The 15,204-nt window shown below is 54.2% G+C and overlaps 1 protein-coding gene across 2 annotated transcripts; it reads right to left on the bottom strand.

The window, feature by feature from the left end:
* Nucleotides 1-1,760: 1,760 nt before the first annotated feature.
* On the bottom strand, nt 1,761-14,439 carry PRKCD (protein kinase C delta). 2 transcript variants are annotated; one of them, XM_063114051.1, is made up of 17 exons: nt 14,319-14,439; nt 13,062-13,261; nt 11,672-11,732; nt 11,373-11,535; nt 11,242-11,273; nt 9,981-10,066; nt 9,580-9,709; nt 8,893-8,993; nt 8,118-8,211; nt 7,810-7,910; nt 7,459-7,632; nt 7,144-7,235; nt 6,519-6,581; nt 5,361-5,499; nt 4,980-5,168; nt 4,226-4,354; nt 1,761-1,948 (listed from the first exon to the last, which is right to left on the bottom strand). In XM_063114051.1, the coding sequence occupies exons 1-17, from the start codon at nt 14,431-14,433 to the stop codon at nt 1,790-1,792; spliced, it is 2,028 nt and encodes a 675-aa protein (XP_062970121.1). In that variant the 5' UTR covers nt 14,434-14,439; the 3' UTR covers nt 1,761-1,789. The 2 variants fall into 2 exon arrangements, with proteins under 2 accessions (XP_062970121.1, XP_062970120.1); XM_063114050.1 differs by having other exon boundaries at nt 8,109-8,211; nt 14,319-14,433.
* Between the last annotated feature and the right edge of the window lie 765 nt (nt 14,440-15,204).

The following is a 15,204-nucleotide window of genomic DNA, read 5'->3' as shown; positions in this document are numbered from 1 at the left end:
CACTTTGGATGGCCCCATGGGGGTTCTTGGGGCATATGTGTTGTGGTAGAGGCAGGGGACAGGGGAGGAGGAGGACCCCAGGCACCTCCTCTGGGCTCCCACAGCCTCAGTGTCTCCCAGCATAGCCAGTGCCACACTGCACATCTTCCCCACCTGACTGTGAGCACGAGGAGATGAACACCACTTCTGGTACTTTCCCTGCTGTCCTAGGTGCCCAGGCTGGCCCACCACAGGGCAGAGACTCCAGGAGTGTTTTCTGAGGATGTAGGGTGGAGAGGGGAGGGGGACACTCGGGAGATGGCCCCCAACTCTGCAGTCCCCTTCCCTAGCCAGCCCCGGCCCCACCCCATCCTGCCCTCTCCAGCTGTGGAAACTTGTACCTCAGCCCAGAAAAATGAACTTGCTGGAAGTCAGCTGCTTGGCTGCCAGGGCCAGCCAATCAGGGGCTAGGAGCGCCTCGCCCACCTCCAGGGACAGAGGGCTGGGGGATGGACCTGAGACCTGAGCCCTGACAGCAAGAAGGAGAGAGGCAAGGGGAAGAGACGAGACAGTGGGAGACACTGAGGTGGTGGGAAGAGAGGGAGCAGGAGGGCTGCCCCGCGCTGCCGCCCACTGTGCTTTCATGGGGACGTCTCTAGTAGCCAGCTCCTCACCTGCACAATGGGTGCCCCAGAGCATGCCTCAACCTCGGCCCAGTCACTCAGCATTTTCTCACCTTCCTCTCCCACCTGGCACCTCCCCTTACCCAGGTAGGCAAGGGTTCCTGAGAGATAGATTCTAGAACGTAGACACAAGTTCTGTGGCAAGGACAGGGATAAACAGTAATGAGATGTGGAATTACATCTGTCATCTCCTTGCCTTGTCCCCATTCTACAGATGAGGAAACTGAGGCTTACAATGATGAAGTGACGTGTCCACTTCTTTTGGTTACTCAGGGGTTTGAATCCAGACATGCCTGAAGCCCGAGCTGCATTTCCTTCCTCCTCCTCGTCCTCTTCCCTAATCTGCGGCCAGCCTCTAAGTCTCTGCTCATGTCTTGGGGCCAGGCCTTCCACTTCTCTGTACTTCCAGACTGGCCTCTCACTCTCCAGAGACACACTGTGGCTGGCCCCACCTCCTCCCATCCCCAGAGGAAACCCATAAATACAAACACATTTGCATGAAGGCCCAGGGCTGTGCCTCTGCAGCTAACAGCTCAGTTAACTTCAAGGACAGAGTCACCACCAGCTTCCTGGGACAAACCGTCCCAACAGCCAGCCAGGTTGGTACCATCCGATGTTTATTTAGACACACAAGTAAAAGAACCTAGTGGTTCAGCTTGTGCTCCTGTTTTGTTTTTTGGTCATATATATACATACACACACACACACACATATATATATATATATATACTTTTTTTTTTTTTTTTTTTTAAAGATCAACACATCACCAGTCCCCCACATTTTTTCTCTACTGAGCAATATATACAGCCTAATATATATATATGTGTGTGTATATATATATATATATATATAATATATATTTTCAATAGATAACTACATTCAAGTAACGAAACACAGGATTTACAATTTCCCTCTGAGGGCAGAGGAAAGGCAAATTCACACACAGTTCACAGAGGAAGTACCATAAAAGCCCAGCCAGACAAGAGCCAAGGCCCCCCTGGGGGCAAGGGGGTACAGCAGCAGAAATCACGACAGTCATACTGTTGCTCATTGTGGGTGGCGGGCAGGTGTGGGTGAAGGGTGGGGGCCCAGCCTGCTCCACCTGGGGTGGGCCATGTCTAGGAGCCTCAGTCTTCCAGGAGATGCTGGAATTTGGGGTTCACGAATGAAAAGCCGGCGAATGCCGTCTGGTCCATAGAGTCAATGAGGTTCTTGTCGCTGTAGGAGAGGTGTGGTTTCTCATTCAGGAACTCCTGGTCGAAGTTGTTGTAGTCTCCAGGGGACTTCTGCGAGGAGAGGGCAGGGGTGGGTGAGCAGGACCTGAGGAGCAGCCCTGAAAAAGCCCCCAGTTTCCCGGGGCTGCCTTCTAAACCCTTGACCCTGCCTCCAAGGCCAGAATCCCTGCCGGGCTGGGTCAGGCCAGAGCTGTCCTTACTCAGAACAGGCAGGGGAGCACCCGCATGGCTCAAGAGGAGCCCCACTGGACGGCGGGTGCTGCTTCCCCAAGAAGACGAGGAGAGCAAGCAGGGAGCGCTGGGCCTGGGTAAGGAAGGCTGGGCATGCTCCTGAGCAGGGGACAGCAGACTACTGTCTATAGGCCACATCTCACCCGCTGCCTGTTTTTGTGGGGCCCACACCCTAAGAATGGCTTTTACATTTTTAAATGGTTGGAAAAAATCAAAAGAACAGTAACATTTCATGACATGCGAAAATGAAGTGAAATTCAAATTTCATTGTCCATAAATAAAGTTTTATTAGTGCCCAGTCCTGCCCACTTGTTGACACACAGTCCATGGTGCTTTGAGACCCTCTGGCCTACAAAGCCCAGAATATTTATTATTGGGCTGTTTATGGGGAAAGCTTGCTGATTCCCTGCTCCTGAGGATATGATGAGATGGTAATAGAGAGAGGTCTCAAGCTGGTGGCCCTCAGACCAAACTGAGCTGGCAGCTGTGATTATTTTGGCTTGTACTGAGATTTTTTTTTTAACTGAAACATAATTGATGATACATATTTGTAGGATACAGAGTTAAATATCAATACCTGTGTACAATATGTGGTGATCAAATCAGGATGATTAGTATACTCATCATCACAAAACGTAATCATTCTTTGTGACCCTTAACCAATTTCTCTCTGGCTTGCACCGGGTTTTAATGGAATTTGAGCCAATATTTTAAAATTGGGGAATGTGACAGAAAAACCCAACTTTCAGGTTTCTTTTGAACACTGGCAGATTAGAGCAACCCTGGGGTCACTTCCTAGCATGTCCAGTCTTGGTGCTGAGAGCCCCCTTGGACAGCCAGCAGGGACCCCCCCACCCCCCACCAACAGGGGCAGCTGGTCACACACCTGCCTCGTGTTTCTTAGTGTAGATAAAGACAAGTGACAAGGCTGCTAGCAGCCTGGGTGATTTTCTTGCAGTTGGCCTTGCCTGTTAGTTACATGCCCGGCACAGTGGGCCTCTGAGTTTGAGGTTCCTGGTGTAGGGGAAGTGCTCTGTGGCCTCAAAGCCCAAATGTGGGGCACACGTCACACAGACTGCCCAGTGAGAACAGTGTGTGCTGACAGAGCAGGGGAAGCAAAGGAGAGAAAGGGAGTGGGAGGGAAGAACTGTGATCACAGAGGGCCCAGAGTCCCAATCTCTTAATGGCCCCAACCTGCCTCTGCTCTCACACTGGTTCCTCAGTGGCCTCTATAGATTCTGGGCCTTTGTACAAACCATCCCCTCCTCCCCTGTGAACGCCTGCCAGCCACCCTCTGCTGCCTGTCTTCCTGGCCCTGCTCCACGCCCACTTCCTCCAAGGGGACCACTCAGACCCACCCATTGTCTGCTTCCTGGGCTCCTGCAAACAGACTGTCCCAATAGCAACTGACCATGTGTGACCAGTGACATCTCTCATATTGTTGTCTTGTATCACAAATTATCATCAGTGTGTAAGTTTCTTATCTCCCTGACTAGCCGGGGACTCCTGCAGCTCTGGGACTTCATCTCCCGCTTTGCTGTGCAGCCCAGTGCAGGGCTCTGCACCCCACACGGACTCAGCACTTCCAAAACTTACTGTAAAATGGGCTGAGCCCGTGGCGCACTCGGTAGCGTGCTGCGCTAGCAGCGCGGCGACGCTCTCGCCGCCGCGGGTTCGGATCCTATATAAGAATGACCGGTGCACTCCCTGGCTGAGCGCCGGTCACAAAAAAAAAAAAACTTACTGTAAAATGGATTGGATGGATGGATGGTTGGATGGATTGGCAGATGGAGAGAGGCAGTGAGACCTTAACTCTGATTCCCAAAGCACAGTCCCCTGCACACAGTGGGTGCTGGAGAATGTATGTTAAAAGGTGGCTGGATCACAGTTCCTGATGTTTGTTGAATGACTGAGTAAGGAGAGAGAGGACACGAATACAAGGGCAGAAGCTGAGACTGAATGTACCATGGGAGATTAGGGACACAGGTTTGCTGGAAGAAAGGAGAGGTGGAAAGTATGTAAATGATGCAGGAGAGAGGCAGGACAAAGGAGTAGGAGCCCACCCGGGAAGGCGGCACGGGGGCAGGGATCACATACCACTTTAGGCCTGAAGGGCGGCTCCACCTTCCGCTTCTCCAGCATAATCCAGTTGATGGTCTTGAAGAAGGGGTGGATTTTGATGTTTCCTGTCACTCCCAGCCTCTTGGTTGGGTCCCTTTCAAATAGCTGCAACCCAGCAGGGGCCCTGATTAGCACTCAGGGCCATAGGAAACTGGAGCTTCAACAAATTCCAGCAGGCCTAGGGGTGCCAAGGTGGGCCTGGCCCAGCCCAGAGGCACCACCCAGGGTACTCTGGGCCTCTCTGGCCTGCTGTGCTCCCAGGTCCCCCAGAAACACAGGCCCTGGACTGGGGTATTCGGGACTGTGTTCGTGGAATCTGTGAGTAAAAGTAGCACCCACATACTGAGAACTTACTATCTTCTGGCACAGAACTAGCATCACGCATTTATATTTTCTTCCCAACAACTCTGTGAGGCCAGTTCTCTCATAACCCCACTTTGCAGATAAAAAGACAGACTCAAAGAGAGATTAAGTGACCCGCCCAAGGTCACTAGCTTGTCACAGGCAGAGCCAGCATTTGGCCTCAGGTCTGTCACTTGACTCAGCCCTTAGCCACCATGCCAGGTTGATCCTGTGCATGGTACTCAGATAGAAACTCCTAGAAACATGGAGAGAGCAATACCCTCAGTATGTTAGAACTTGAGCATCAGTGACACGGGAAGCTGCTGCATTCCCGCAGCCCAAAGTCTGTCGGCCCCTGCCCCAGCCCAGCCCAGCCCAGGGCCTCCACCTTCTCCAGGATGTCCTTGGACTCCTTTGTGATCCAGCGGGGATAATGTGGCGTGTCCAAACGGATGGACTCGAAGAGTTCATCCTCATCATCACCATGGAAAGGGGACTGACCAATGAGCATCTCGTAGAGAAGGACCCCAAAGGACCACCAGTCCACGGAGAATGAGTACTTCAGGCCCTGCAGGATCTGGAACGGGAGTGGGGGTCAGCAGGAGCCGGGGCACTGGAGAAGAGGGAAACCCCTAAGCGTGAGCCCCAGCCAGGCCTTGCCATCCTCCAGGCTTTGGCTTGGACACTGCTGCCCTTGGGAAGCTTTCTGGCCCTGCCCTGTTGAGGTAGGTGTCTGACTGGGCTGACGGCTGGGAGGGAATCCACTCACCTCGGGGGCGATATAGTCAGGGGTGCCGCAGAAGGTGCTGGCCCGGTTCTCCCCAAAGATGTTCTCTTTGCACATCCCGAAGTCAGCAATCTTAATGTGGCCATCCCGGTCCAGCATCACATTGTCCAGTTTGAGATCCCTGAGGAGAGGGGACAGGAAAGAGAGTCATCAGGGGCCAATTCTTCTCTTCCCCGACCCTGTCCCCATGTCCCCAGTTTCAGCCCTAAAAGTTCAGGACTCTTCCCAAAGGCACAAGGAAATGAGGAATAGCAAGGGAAGCAGAAGGGGAAAGAGGTGCAAAAAACAGGTGCTTCCTGCAAGCCACCTACTGTGTGCCAAGTGCTGGACACACCATCTAACTCTCTGAAGCCTAAAATGAGGCTCAGAGAGGTGATATCACTTGCCCAGGGTCACCTAGTTGGTCAGCAGCAGAAGTGGCCTCCAGGCTCAGGTTTGTCTGACTCCTCAAGGGCAGGGACCATGTCTGCTTGACTATAATGAGTCGTTTGAGAAGACAATTCACGCACATGGGAACAAGTACTAGAACCAGGCAAACAATGCAAAGTCCGCCTTCCACTAAGCTCAATTGCCAGCCTCCCCTAGAGCGATTCTTGGCATGCACAAGTATACTGCAAAGTGCACATTGCCCTACTGTTTCCTCTCAGTGCTAATTTAGATACACACTGTCCCATGACTGGTTTTCCGCTTAACAACATATCTCAGCATCACCCTTCATCAGTACACAGAGCGTGGCCCCAGCCTTTTTGATGGGTGTATAGTATTCCATTGTAGGATGGGATTCTCATTTACTGAGATTTTATGGTATCAGACCCTACTGGTGGAAGCTTAGATTGCTCAGGTGGGGCTTCAGAGGAAGACTGATGGCCTCAAGGAAGAGAGACACTGTACCAGTCAGTGCTGCCCTATCCCTGCAGTGGGCAGGGAGTTCCCAGTTCCTGGAGCTGTGGCAGCCTCAGCTGAGGGGTCATAGGAATTGTAGCATTGCAGTGAGATGTTTAGGCAAATACCCAGCTAAAGACTAACCCCACGCAGAGATGGAGCTGTAGCTGGGCTGGGCCCTGCTCAGAGCCTTTCAGAGGATATGATGGGGTTGAAGCCTCCCCTCCCAAGAGCCCCAAACTTTCACAACCCCTGCACCTGTAAATGATCCCTTTGCTGTGAAGAAACTGCAGTCCACACACTATCTCAGCAGCATAAAACCTGGGCAAGAGAGAGAGAAAAAAGTGTGTGCGATTTCCACCAGCCAGCCTCTGCTTCTCCCTCACCCCCAGTCTGGGGGCAGGAAATGCTGCAAATAACTCCATGGACAACCCGGGCCTGATCAAGCACATCTTGTGTCAGGTAAGTGGGTGCTGGCAACCCAGGCAGAAAATTATGAAGGGAAAGCTCCATATGAGCCAATTCTCTGTCATAACAGTGTATGCATTTACATGAATATACATATATATACATACACACAGTTTGGGGTGTGTGTGCAAATGGAGGGTTACAATGCTAGACTGGGGCCAAACACCAGGGTCCTGTGTTGTACAGGACCACCATCTACGAGACTGCTCTGGCTGGGGCCCAAGGAGGCACTGGACCCGGCGCGTTTGCACTGTACCCTCAGCCACAGCTCACTCACCACCTGGGCTACCCTCAAATCTCCCCAGCCCCAGCTCTGGTCCAGGCTGGCTTCTCCAGGGAGAGGGAGAAGAAGTGGAGGGCAGTTTGGCAATGGGCTCTGAGCCAATACCCCTTCCCGCAGAGGGCCCTCACGTACGTGGCACGGTAGAGTTCAAAGCGGCCTTTGTCCTGTATGTGGTACATCAGGTCCCCCCCATTGAGGAACTCCATCACAAAGAACAGGTGGTCCTGGGGTGGGGGAAGATGGTGAGCAGAGGCAGAGGAACAGGCAGCAGACCACTTCACTAAGGGCCACTGGGGCCATACCCCAACAGGAAGCAGGGGGACAGGCCTGGGCCAAGGGGGACAACTCTGCCCTGGGAGGTGTGTATGGGGACATGGTTGGGGCAGAGGTGGCCCTGCCTTTGGGGGGCTGTGGTACATGGGCACTGACAGCGGGAGGCCCAGGCACCTTGGTCTGGAAGGTACAGAAGAGGTGGGTAAGGAAGGGACTGTCCCACGCGAGCGCCAGCACCCGCTTCTCCACCATGGTGCATTCCACGTCATCGTCTATCAGAACCACATCCTTCTTGAGCGCCTTGATAGCAAAGTACTGGCCTTTGCCCTTCAGCTCTGCAAGCAGCACCTGACGGGAGGGCAGAGGGGCTGAGCAGGGCAGGAGCGGGGCAAAGGCCACAGCCCCACCCACAGACTCCCAGCCTCTGCCACCCAACCAGGAAGAAGCGGGTGGAGTGGGAAGCAGGTGGCCCTGGCTCCTGAGCCCTGGTCCCTTGGGTTGCCTCAGGGCTGCAAAGCCCCTCACCTTCCCAAAGCTGCCTTTGCCCAGGATCTTGTGGAAGGTGAAGTTCTGGATGTTGCACCTGGCGCTGCCCTCCCAGATCTTGCCATAGGTCCCATTGTTGTCTGCCCAAGAGATGGCACCTCAGACTCAGGTCTTGGTCTGCACGACTCCCCTCCCCTGGGGGCCTGAGAGAGGAAGGGCTTGCTCCCCATGGGCCATGCCTCCTCCCAGGTCTCAGTCACTCGACAGCGGGAGGGAGGACAGCAGGAGGGAAAATGGGCCCGGGTGGGGCATGGGAGCTCTAATGGGGGAAGTGGGACCAGCTTCACCTGTGGCATCATTCCCAGAGACTTCTGGCTTCTTCTCGAAAGGCTGGTATATTCCAACAGGCTCTGAAGGCCCCGACTCTGACTTCCGGGGTCTCTGGGGAAGGAGGAGAGGTAAAAGTAGGGTTGCCAGATGGTTATGCCATTGCCAGAACTCCCAGCCCACAGGGAGGACCCTCAACCATAACTCCATACCAATGGGGACAGAAGGGATAGAGCCCAGGACCCCCAGGCAATGCATGCGTAGACACACACAAACACACACACACACTCACTCACTCTCTCACTCTCTCTCTCTTCCAGCAGCACAGGGAAGTCTTGGTGGTCTGGGAGGCACTGATTACAAACAGAAGTTTTATAAATTGAATCCCATCTTCCCAAGCACTTACTCAATGGATTTTTATTTGTGTTAACTGCATTTCTAATTGATTCTAGAATTTTACCTTAAAGTTTTGTGGCATCCCTCGAGTCCCACCCACACCAGACATACACACACAAACATACACCCACACCCAGACATATACACACAAAGTCTTAGTTCAAAGTGTTCCAACACCCAACCCTGCAGTCCCCCAGGTTCACCCTCAAGTGAATAACTGCTTGAATAATTTCTCATGAGAACAAGCCCACATCTCTCTAAAGTCTTGAATTGGATGTTCCAGAAATGGGGTCCTGCATGTAAATATCCCCCACCGTGGTTCCCCAGGAGTGGCTGTGAATCCTGACTGACTCCCGGCTCCACTGCCCTGTGTCCAGGGTCCCCATGGCACCTGCCCACCTGGCTGACTTGGCTCAAGGCCTCGGCCAAGAGCTTCTGGTTGATGCCACAGAGGTTGGCCACCTTCTCCCGGCATTTATGGTGCACGTTCATGCCACAGTCTGCAGTGAGGGAGATGAGGGGAAGTCAGACTTGGGGCTCAGCAAAGGGCAGGAGGGTAGAGGAGAGAGCACGAGAGCAAGAGAAAGGAGGGCTTTGGTGGGGTCTGCTGGCTTTTCCTTCTTTAAGGAAAAATGAATCTGAAGCCATCATGAGCACTTCAAGCCTCTCATGATTTAAAGAAAAAGAACTAATCCTAAACCCTTCAAAGAATGTCTGGGACAACTTAGAGAAGCCACTTTTCCTCCAGGGTCCCCTGTTCTTGTCTATATGTGAAGCAGTCAGCGGGGGGAGGTCTGTGAGGAGCCCTGCTGTGTGTGGCAGGCCTGAGCCGAACCCCTTCTGCCCACCTGCCCCTCACAGTGACTCTTGGGGCCCTGCTTTCCACCCTCCCATTTTACACTTAAGGACACAGCTCAGAGGGGTGGAGCCATAGAGGCCTTGCCCACGTGAAATCCCCACGATTTCGCTGACCTTAAGACCCCACCTCTAGGCAAGGGGCGAAGGCAGTGTGAGGGGCTAGAGCTCATGAGGTTTGGGTGGGCAGCCCCAGCTGGGAGTGTCCCCCCAGCCCCGGATGGCACCCACCTTCACACTTTAACCCCTGCTTCACCAGCCCCCAGAGCAGGCTGCCACAGTGGTCACAGAATGTGGGGCTCATGTAGTTGTGAACCTTGAACCGGTGTGGCATGTCAATGTTGAAGCGTTCTTTCTGGAACTGGGGGAGGGAGAGTATTACAGGTCAAGGGTTGCATGCCAGCTCCAGCCCCTTCCTCAACCCCTAGCTCTCCCCCTATCCCATGCGTGGCGAGATGCCCAAGAGGGCTCCACTTGGGACTTGGAAATCTGCAGGCCCAGGGAGCCAAGGCAAGACGGGGAAAGACAAAGAATAAGGAGAGAGGGTGAGCTCCACAGGGGAAGTGGGGAGAGCCCAAATCCCTCCCACCTGGTCAAGCCCCCCAGATCCCCAGGGCAGGGCCCAGCCTCACTATGGTGTCCCGGCTGTTGGCGGCAGTGCCCGTGCACCGGCCGATGATCATGTCGATGCATTTCTTGTGGATGGCAGCGTTGCATTCTTGAGGAGGCACAGGCCCAGGAGGAGGAGGGGGAGGGGAAAGGGAAGGCAGCAGGAGGGGCAGAGTCTGTGAGCTGGCGTCCACTGGCCCAGGCCAGTCCTCTACACAAAGCTACCGTTCTCCCTGACCGCCCACAACCTCACCCCACCAGCCCTCGGGCCCAGAGCTTGATTTTTCTCTCCTCCTGCCAACCCTCACAGGAGGGGCCTGGAGAGGACAAGGCAGGGAAGACAGGCCAATCTGCAGGGTCTCAGAAATTAGGGAAGGCTCAGAGTCCTAGTGGGCAGGGAGAGCACAGAAATGAGGGGGCATGGGGCACTGCAGTGAGAGAACTGGGGGTAGCAGAGCCATGCTTTCCCTCTTCTCTGCCCCAGGACAGTACACAGCTCCTAAGCGCTCAACCTTGCATGTGCACACTGACTCACCCCACACAAGGACACCTGTGCATACATACAAAGCATGTGTAACAATGACAACAGACTTCTCATACTGAATGCTTACCATGTGCCAGGCACTTAAAGTCCAGCTTTACATATTTTATCCCATTTGATCTTCACAAAGACCCAATTATCCCTAGTTTATAGACGAGGAAACTGATGCACTGAGAGGTTAAGTAACTTTGCTTAAGACCCTACAGCTAGGAAGTGGTAGAGTTGGGATTCTAACCCAAGCAGTCTGGCTCCTGACCACCACAACACCTTGTGCATGTGCCATCACGGAGAAGGGTGTGTTCACATTTGTGTAACGAGAGGTACCCAGCTCTATGCAGAGGCACATGCAGCCAAGGGTGTGCTAGGAAAGGTCTCATAACCACATCTCTGGGGGAGAAAAGCCTAGATGTGAAGTCTTGGCTGGTTCTTGTGTAACTATTCTACCATGGCCCATTTCAGGCTCCCCACTTGATGTCACTAAATGCAGAGTTGGGAGAGATACGCAGAACTGGCTTTTGTGAGCTGTAGCAAACTGGACTCAGCACTCAATGCAGCTGCTGTACACACACACACTCTGATGTGGGAAAGCTCGCGTGCACACTCAAGTACACAGAGCCCTTGTCCAGACACGCTGTCCCAACACCGTCCCAACCCAGGGCCCAGGCTTTCCTGTGAATGCACACAGGTGCAGGCACACACAAACAAACACTTGTGCATACAAACTGGGTGGCAGAAACACTTACGCCTGCATTTGTAGCCTTGCTTGTTGAGACCCCTGAAAGGCAAATCCCCAGGCAGGGGCAGTGAGGGAGAGTCCTGGGATCAGGGCCCTCCATACCCCATAACACCCCCAGAGGCCACAGCCAGTTCTCACCAGACAAAATCCTTGCACACAGAACAGAAGGTGGGCTGCCCAAAGAAGGTAGCAATAAACTCATGGTTCTTGATGTAGTGAATTTTGGCCTGTTTGATGGCTCCACGGCGGTTCATCGTTGGGAACTTGGCCTCGTCCTCACCACGCATAGACTGTTTGCAATCTGGAGGCCACAGAGTGGTGAAGTCAGCCCCAGCGTCCAGGAGAGACTGCAAGTGTGCTGCCCCTCCCAGAGCAGCCCTGTCCTCTGATCCTGGCAGGTGAGCCCTCTGTTCCCAGCCCAGGTGTGGAGGTCTTACCCCCGTCCTCCAGGAAATACTGCACAGACATCAACACCTTGGCCTGGGGCTGAAGGTCCAGCTGTTGGGGATGGTGGGGGGACAACAAGGTCAGTGAGGGCGGGCCTGAGCCAGGTCAGACTCAGGACCCGCCCCCATGGTTGGTCCCTGAGGCCAAGGGAGCCCCCCCAAAGCCTAGCCAGACACCTGTCTACCCAGTGTGGGCAAGGCCCCACCCCTGAGCCCCGCCCCCACCCTGCACCCAGGGGTATTATTACATTTGGGGAAGTGAAAGGATCCAGCCCACACCCGGCCTGGCCACATGGCCCAGGAACAGAGTGGGAAGGGAAACTCCCCACCTCGACCCCCTGTTGCCCCCTCAGCAAAAATTCTAGAATGGGGGCACCCTACCCCCATGTGCACATGCAGAGAGCCACAGACACACTCATCCTAACATACCAGGGCTCCTCACCAGACTGGACAGTTCTGAAGGCAGGACCCAAGCCTCTAGTCCCTCACCTCCCCCAGGACCCAGATCTGTTGACTGACATCCTTCCTTGGGGGAGTGGAGAAAGAGTGCAGCCAGAGGCCCCTCTGTGTCCCTGCCTGACTGCCAGGGGTCAATGCAGCCCTGTGTCAACCTCTCCCATCCCCCTCTTCTCTTGCTGAGGCTGACCAGAGCCTCCAGTGGTCACAGAACATTTGATGGTGGAGACATCTTGGCTGCAGAAGCCCATGTGTAACCCTAGAAGGGTTCTGCCAGTGTTGGCATTCTGTGGCCACCCAGAACACACAGCTGCACGTGGCCACGTGGCCTCATGCACACGCAGAGTCCCAGTTTCAGCAGGTGAGTAGGTAGGACCATGAGCCTTCCCCTTCTCCCACCTCCTCACAGTTAAAGATCATAATGTTGGTCCCCAGTGCCTGCCTAGGCCTAGAATATCTGTGAAGATTCCAAAAAGAACTGGAATAATGGGTCTCTGAGAAGGCGATGGCCTGGTGTCAGGGCAGGGACACACCCTTTCATAGAGTTTGAAGTGTTTCACTATGTGCATATCCTGCCTTTTCAAAATCAAAGGGGAAAAAGTAGTTGCAATAACAAAGACAACGTTCTCTAACACCTGCTGTGTATCAAGTCCCACAATAAGCCCTTTACATGCAGTTGCTCATATTTCATCCAAACAACTGACCTCGAGGGAGGGACTTTTAGTAGATCCTCCTTTCACAGATGTGGAACAGAGGCTCAGAGGGGGTAGGTATCTGGTAAATTCCAGAGTCCAGATTCGAACCCAGGCTATGTGGGCCACAGAGCTGCACTGTAGCCAGTGCGGGGCCCGGCACCCACGGCTGCACTCCCTCACCAGCCCACACACATGCGCGCACATGACTGACTGCGGCTTGTGCGCCTCACCCAGAATTCGGCCTTGCCGTTGTTCTTCTTGCAGCGCTCAGCCAGCACCGACACGCCCACGGTCACCTCAGACACTGGCTCCTCGGCTGCCCGCATCAGCACAATCTGGATGACGCGGCCCTCGTAGATGTGGGCGTCAAACGTGGACTTCCATTCAGGATACATGGTGGGCTTCTTCTGCACAAGAGTCTTCCCGCGCTCTGTAACAGGGCCAGGCAGGCAAGGTTGGGCTAGGGCCCCTCTGTGTCTCCTTTCCCAGACCTCCACAGCCTTCAGCCCTGATAGAATCTGCCTGCCTCTCCTGCTCTGAGGGCTTGCTGTGGCTCCCCAGTGTCACAGAACTGCCTGTAGTGGCTCCAGGGCACCCTGCTACGTCTCACCTCCAGGCCTTTGTTCCTGCTGTTCCTATGATCCTCTTTCTCTAGCCCCATCTAAATGTCACCTTCCCTTATGCAATTTCTCATTGAACACATGCTGAGGGCTCCCAAATGCCAGCCACAGTACTGGAGGTGAGGAACACGGCAGAAAGAAAAGTTAAACCTGGCACTTGTCCTCCTTGAGCCACAGTCCAACTCATCCCTCAAGTAACTGTTAAGTCAAGCTGTGACAAGATTGAAGAGAACAAGGCTGGTGGTTCTAGACCCGCTCATGGTCAAGTGGCCTGACCTAGCCTAAGGGCTGAGGAAGGCTTCTTGGAGGAAGGGACAGCTCAGTTGAGACCTGAGTGACAAGCAGGGGTTCACCAGGTGAGAGGAGAAGCAAGAGGGAATGAGATGTGTGCTTCGCCCAGGAAGTCCTCCCTGTCCCCAGGCTGGGACGGTACCTTCTCTGGGCTTCCTCATCACAGGACTTACTGCCTAGTGAGGTGTCTGGCTCTCCCACCTGACTATGAGCCTCATGAGGGCAGGGCTAGGTCAGTCCTGGGGCATGGCAGTACCTGCAGTGCCCAGCACAAGGCCTGACACAAGTGGACACGTGAAAATTGCTGGGTAAAACAACCAGTGGAGGAGAAGCCAGGAACCCCAAGCCCTAGGGAGGGCTCAATTTAGCCAGTGTTTGAGGTCCAACAGAAACACAGTGGTCTCTGCTTTCCTGTGTCCAAAGCTGGGCAGGGCAGGGACACAAGGACGAAGAAGAGAAGGATCCCTCAGAGGTTCTAGGAAACCAGCAAAGCCCCATCCATCCCCTCCTGCTGGGCCCAGACTCCCAGCCCTACTGGTTGCCGTCCCCTCCCCAGGGTGATGCCTGGAGTCCTACCTGTGCTGAGTGCCTCCTTCATCTTCACGGCACAGAAGGGCTGGCTCGCCTCATCCTCAGCCTGCAGGGAGCCCAGCTCGTAGGAGTTGAAAGCGATGCGCAGGAATGGCGCCATGGCGGGGCCTGCAGCAAGGCTGTGCACACAGAGGGGTGAGGCCAAGCAGTGGGGCAGGATCAGCAGGGACAGCCACAGAGGCTTCGGATACCCACACCCCCATGGCTCTCACACCATTGGATTTGGCCCACATGGTATAAAAATGCACTAGTCCTAGTTGCCAATGTTAAAAATTGAGAAATTTTATGTCAGTCTGGATTTGTGGCATCCCTGGTAAAACCAGAAGTTGTGGCATGGGGCCCACTGGGCAATAGCCAACTGGCACTGGAAGGGCTGTTTCTTTGTCCATCTACCCCCAGCCAGGGGCACTCTCTTCACTCCTCTCCAAAACCTACCATCTGAGTCTGTGACCCTGAGACATTCATTTGGGGAGTCACTCCATGCTTTTCTCTGCACCCAATTGGACACCTACTCCATGCCAGGTACCTAGGATGTGCTGGGCTCCCGCAGCTCGATGCCAGCTGCCCCCCAAGAGAGGGAGGACAGTTCCTCCTCCACTCCCCACCCTGCCCCCATTCAGGGCTTCCAATGTTTGGTTTTTTGCTCACAACTACCCAGGCAGACAAGCAGGGCCAAGATGAACAGCCCCACTTTTCAGATGGGGAAACTAGAACACAGAGGCTGAGCCAGAGCTGGAGGCTGGGATTCCACTAACCTAGCACCCACTTGTTCAGGGACCAGGGCATCTGTGTGCCTGACCCTTTTGAATTTGAGCCCTCACGGTCAAGTGCCTCCTGCCTGATGTGAAGTTTGCCTGCGCTTTCAAACTAA

Source organism: Cynocephalus volans, chromosome 11 (assembly GCF_027409185.1).
Source record: "Cynocephalus volans isolate mCynVol1 chromosome 11, mCynVol1.pri, whole genome shotgun sequence".
NCBI classification, from domain to species: domain Eukaryota; kingdom Metazoa; phylum Chordata; class Mammalia; order Dermoptera; family Cynocephalidae; genus Cynocephalus; species Cynocephalus volans.
The sequence above is the reverse complement of the archived record's forward strand: the minus strand, read 5'-3'. Positions and strand labels throughout refer to the sequence as shown.

What these genes read in the sequence shown, in the direction of transcription:
- PRKCD (XM_063114050.1), bottom strand. Translation starts at nt 14,433, where the DNA reads ATGGCGCCATTCCTGCGCATCGCTTTCAACTCCTACGAGCTGGGCTCC. An exon ending in GAAGGAGGCACTCAGCACAG is followed by an intron (nt 13,262 to 14,318) that starts GTAGGACTCCAG and finishes GCCCTGTTACAG; the next exon opens with AGCGCGGGAAGACTCTTGTG. An exon ending in CTGACTATATCGCCCCCGAG is followed by an intron (nt 5,169 to 5,360) that starts GTGAGTGGATTC and finishes CTCCCGTTCCAG; the next exon opens with ATCCTGCAGGGCCTGAAGTA.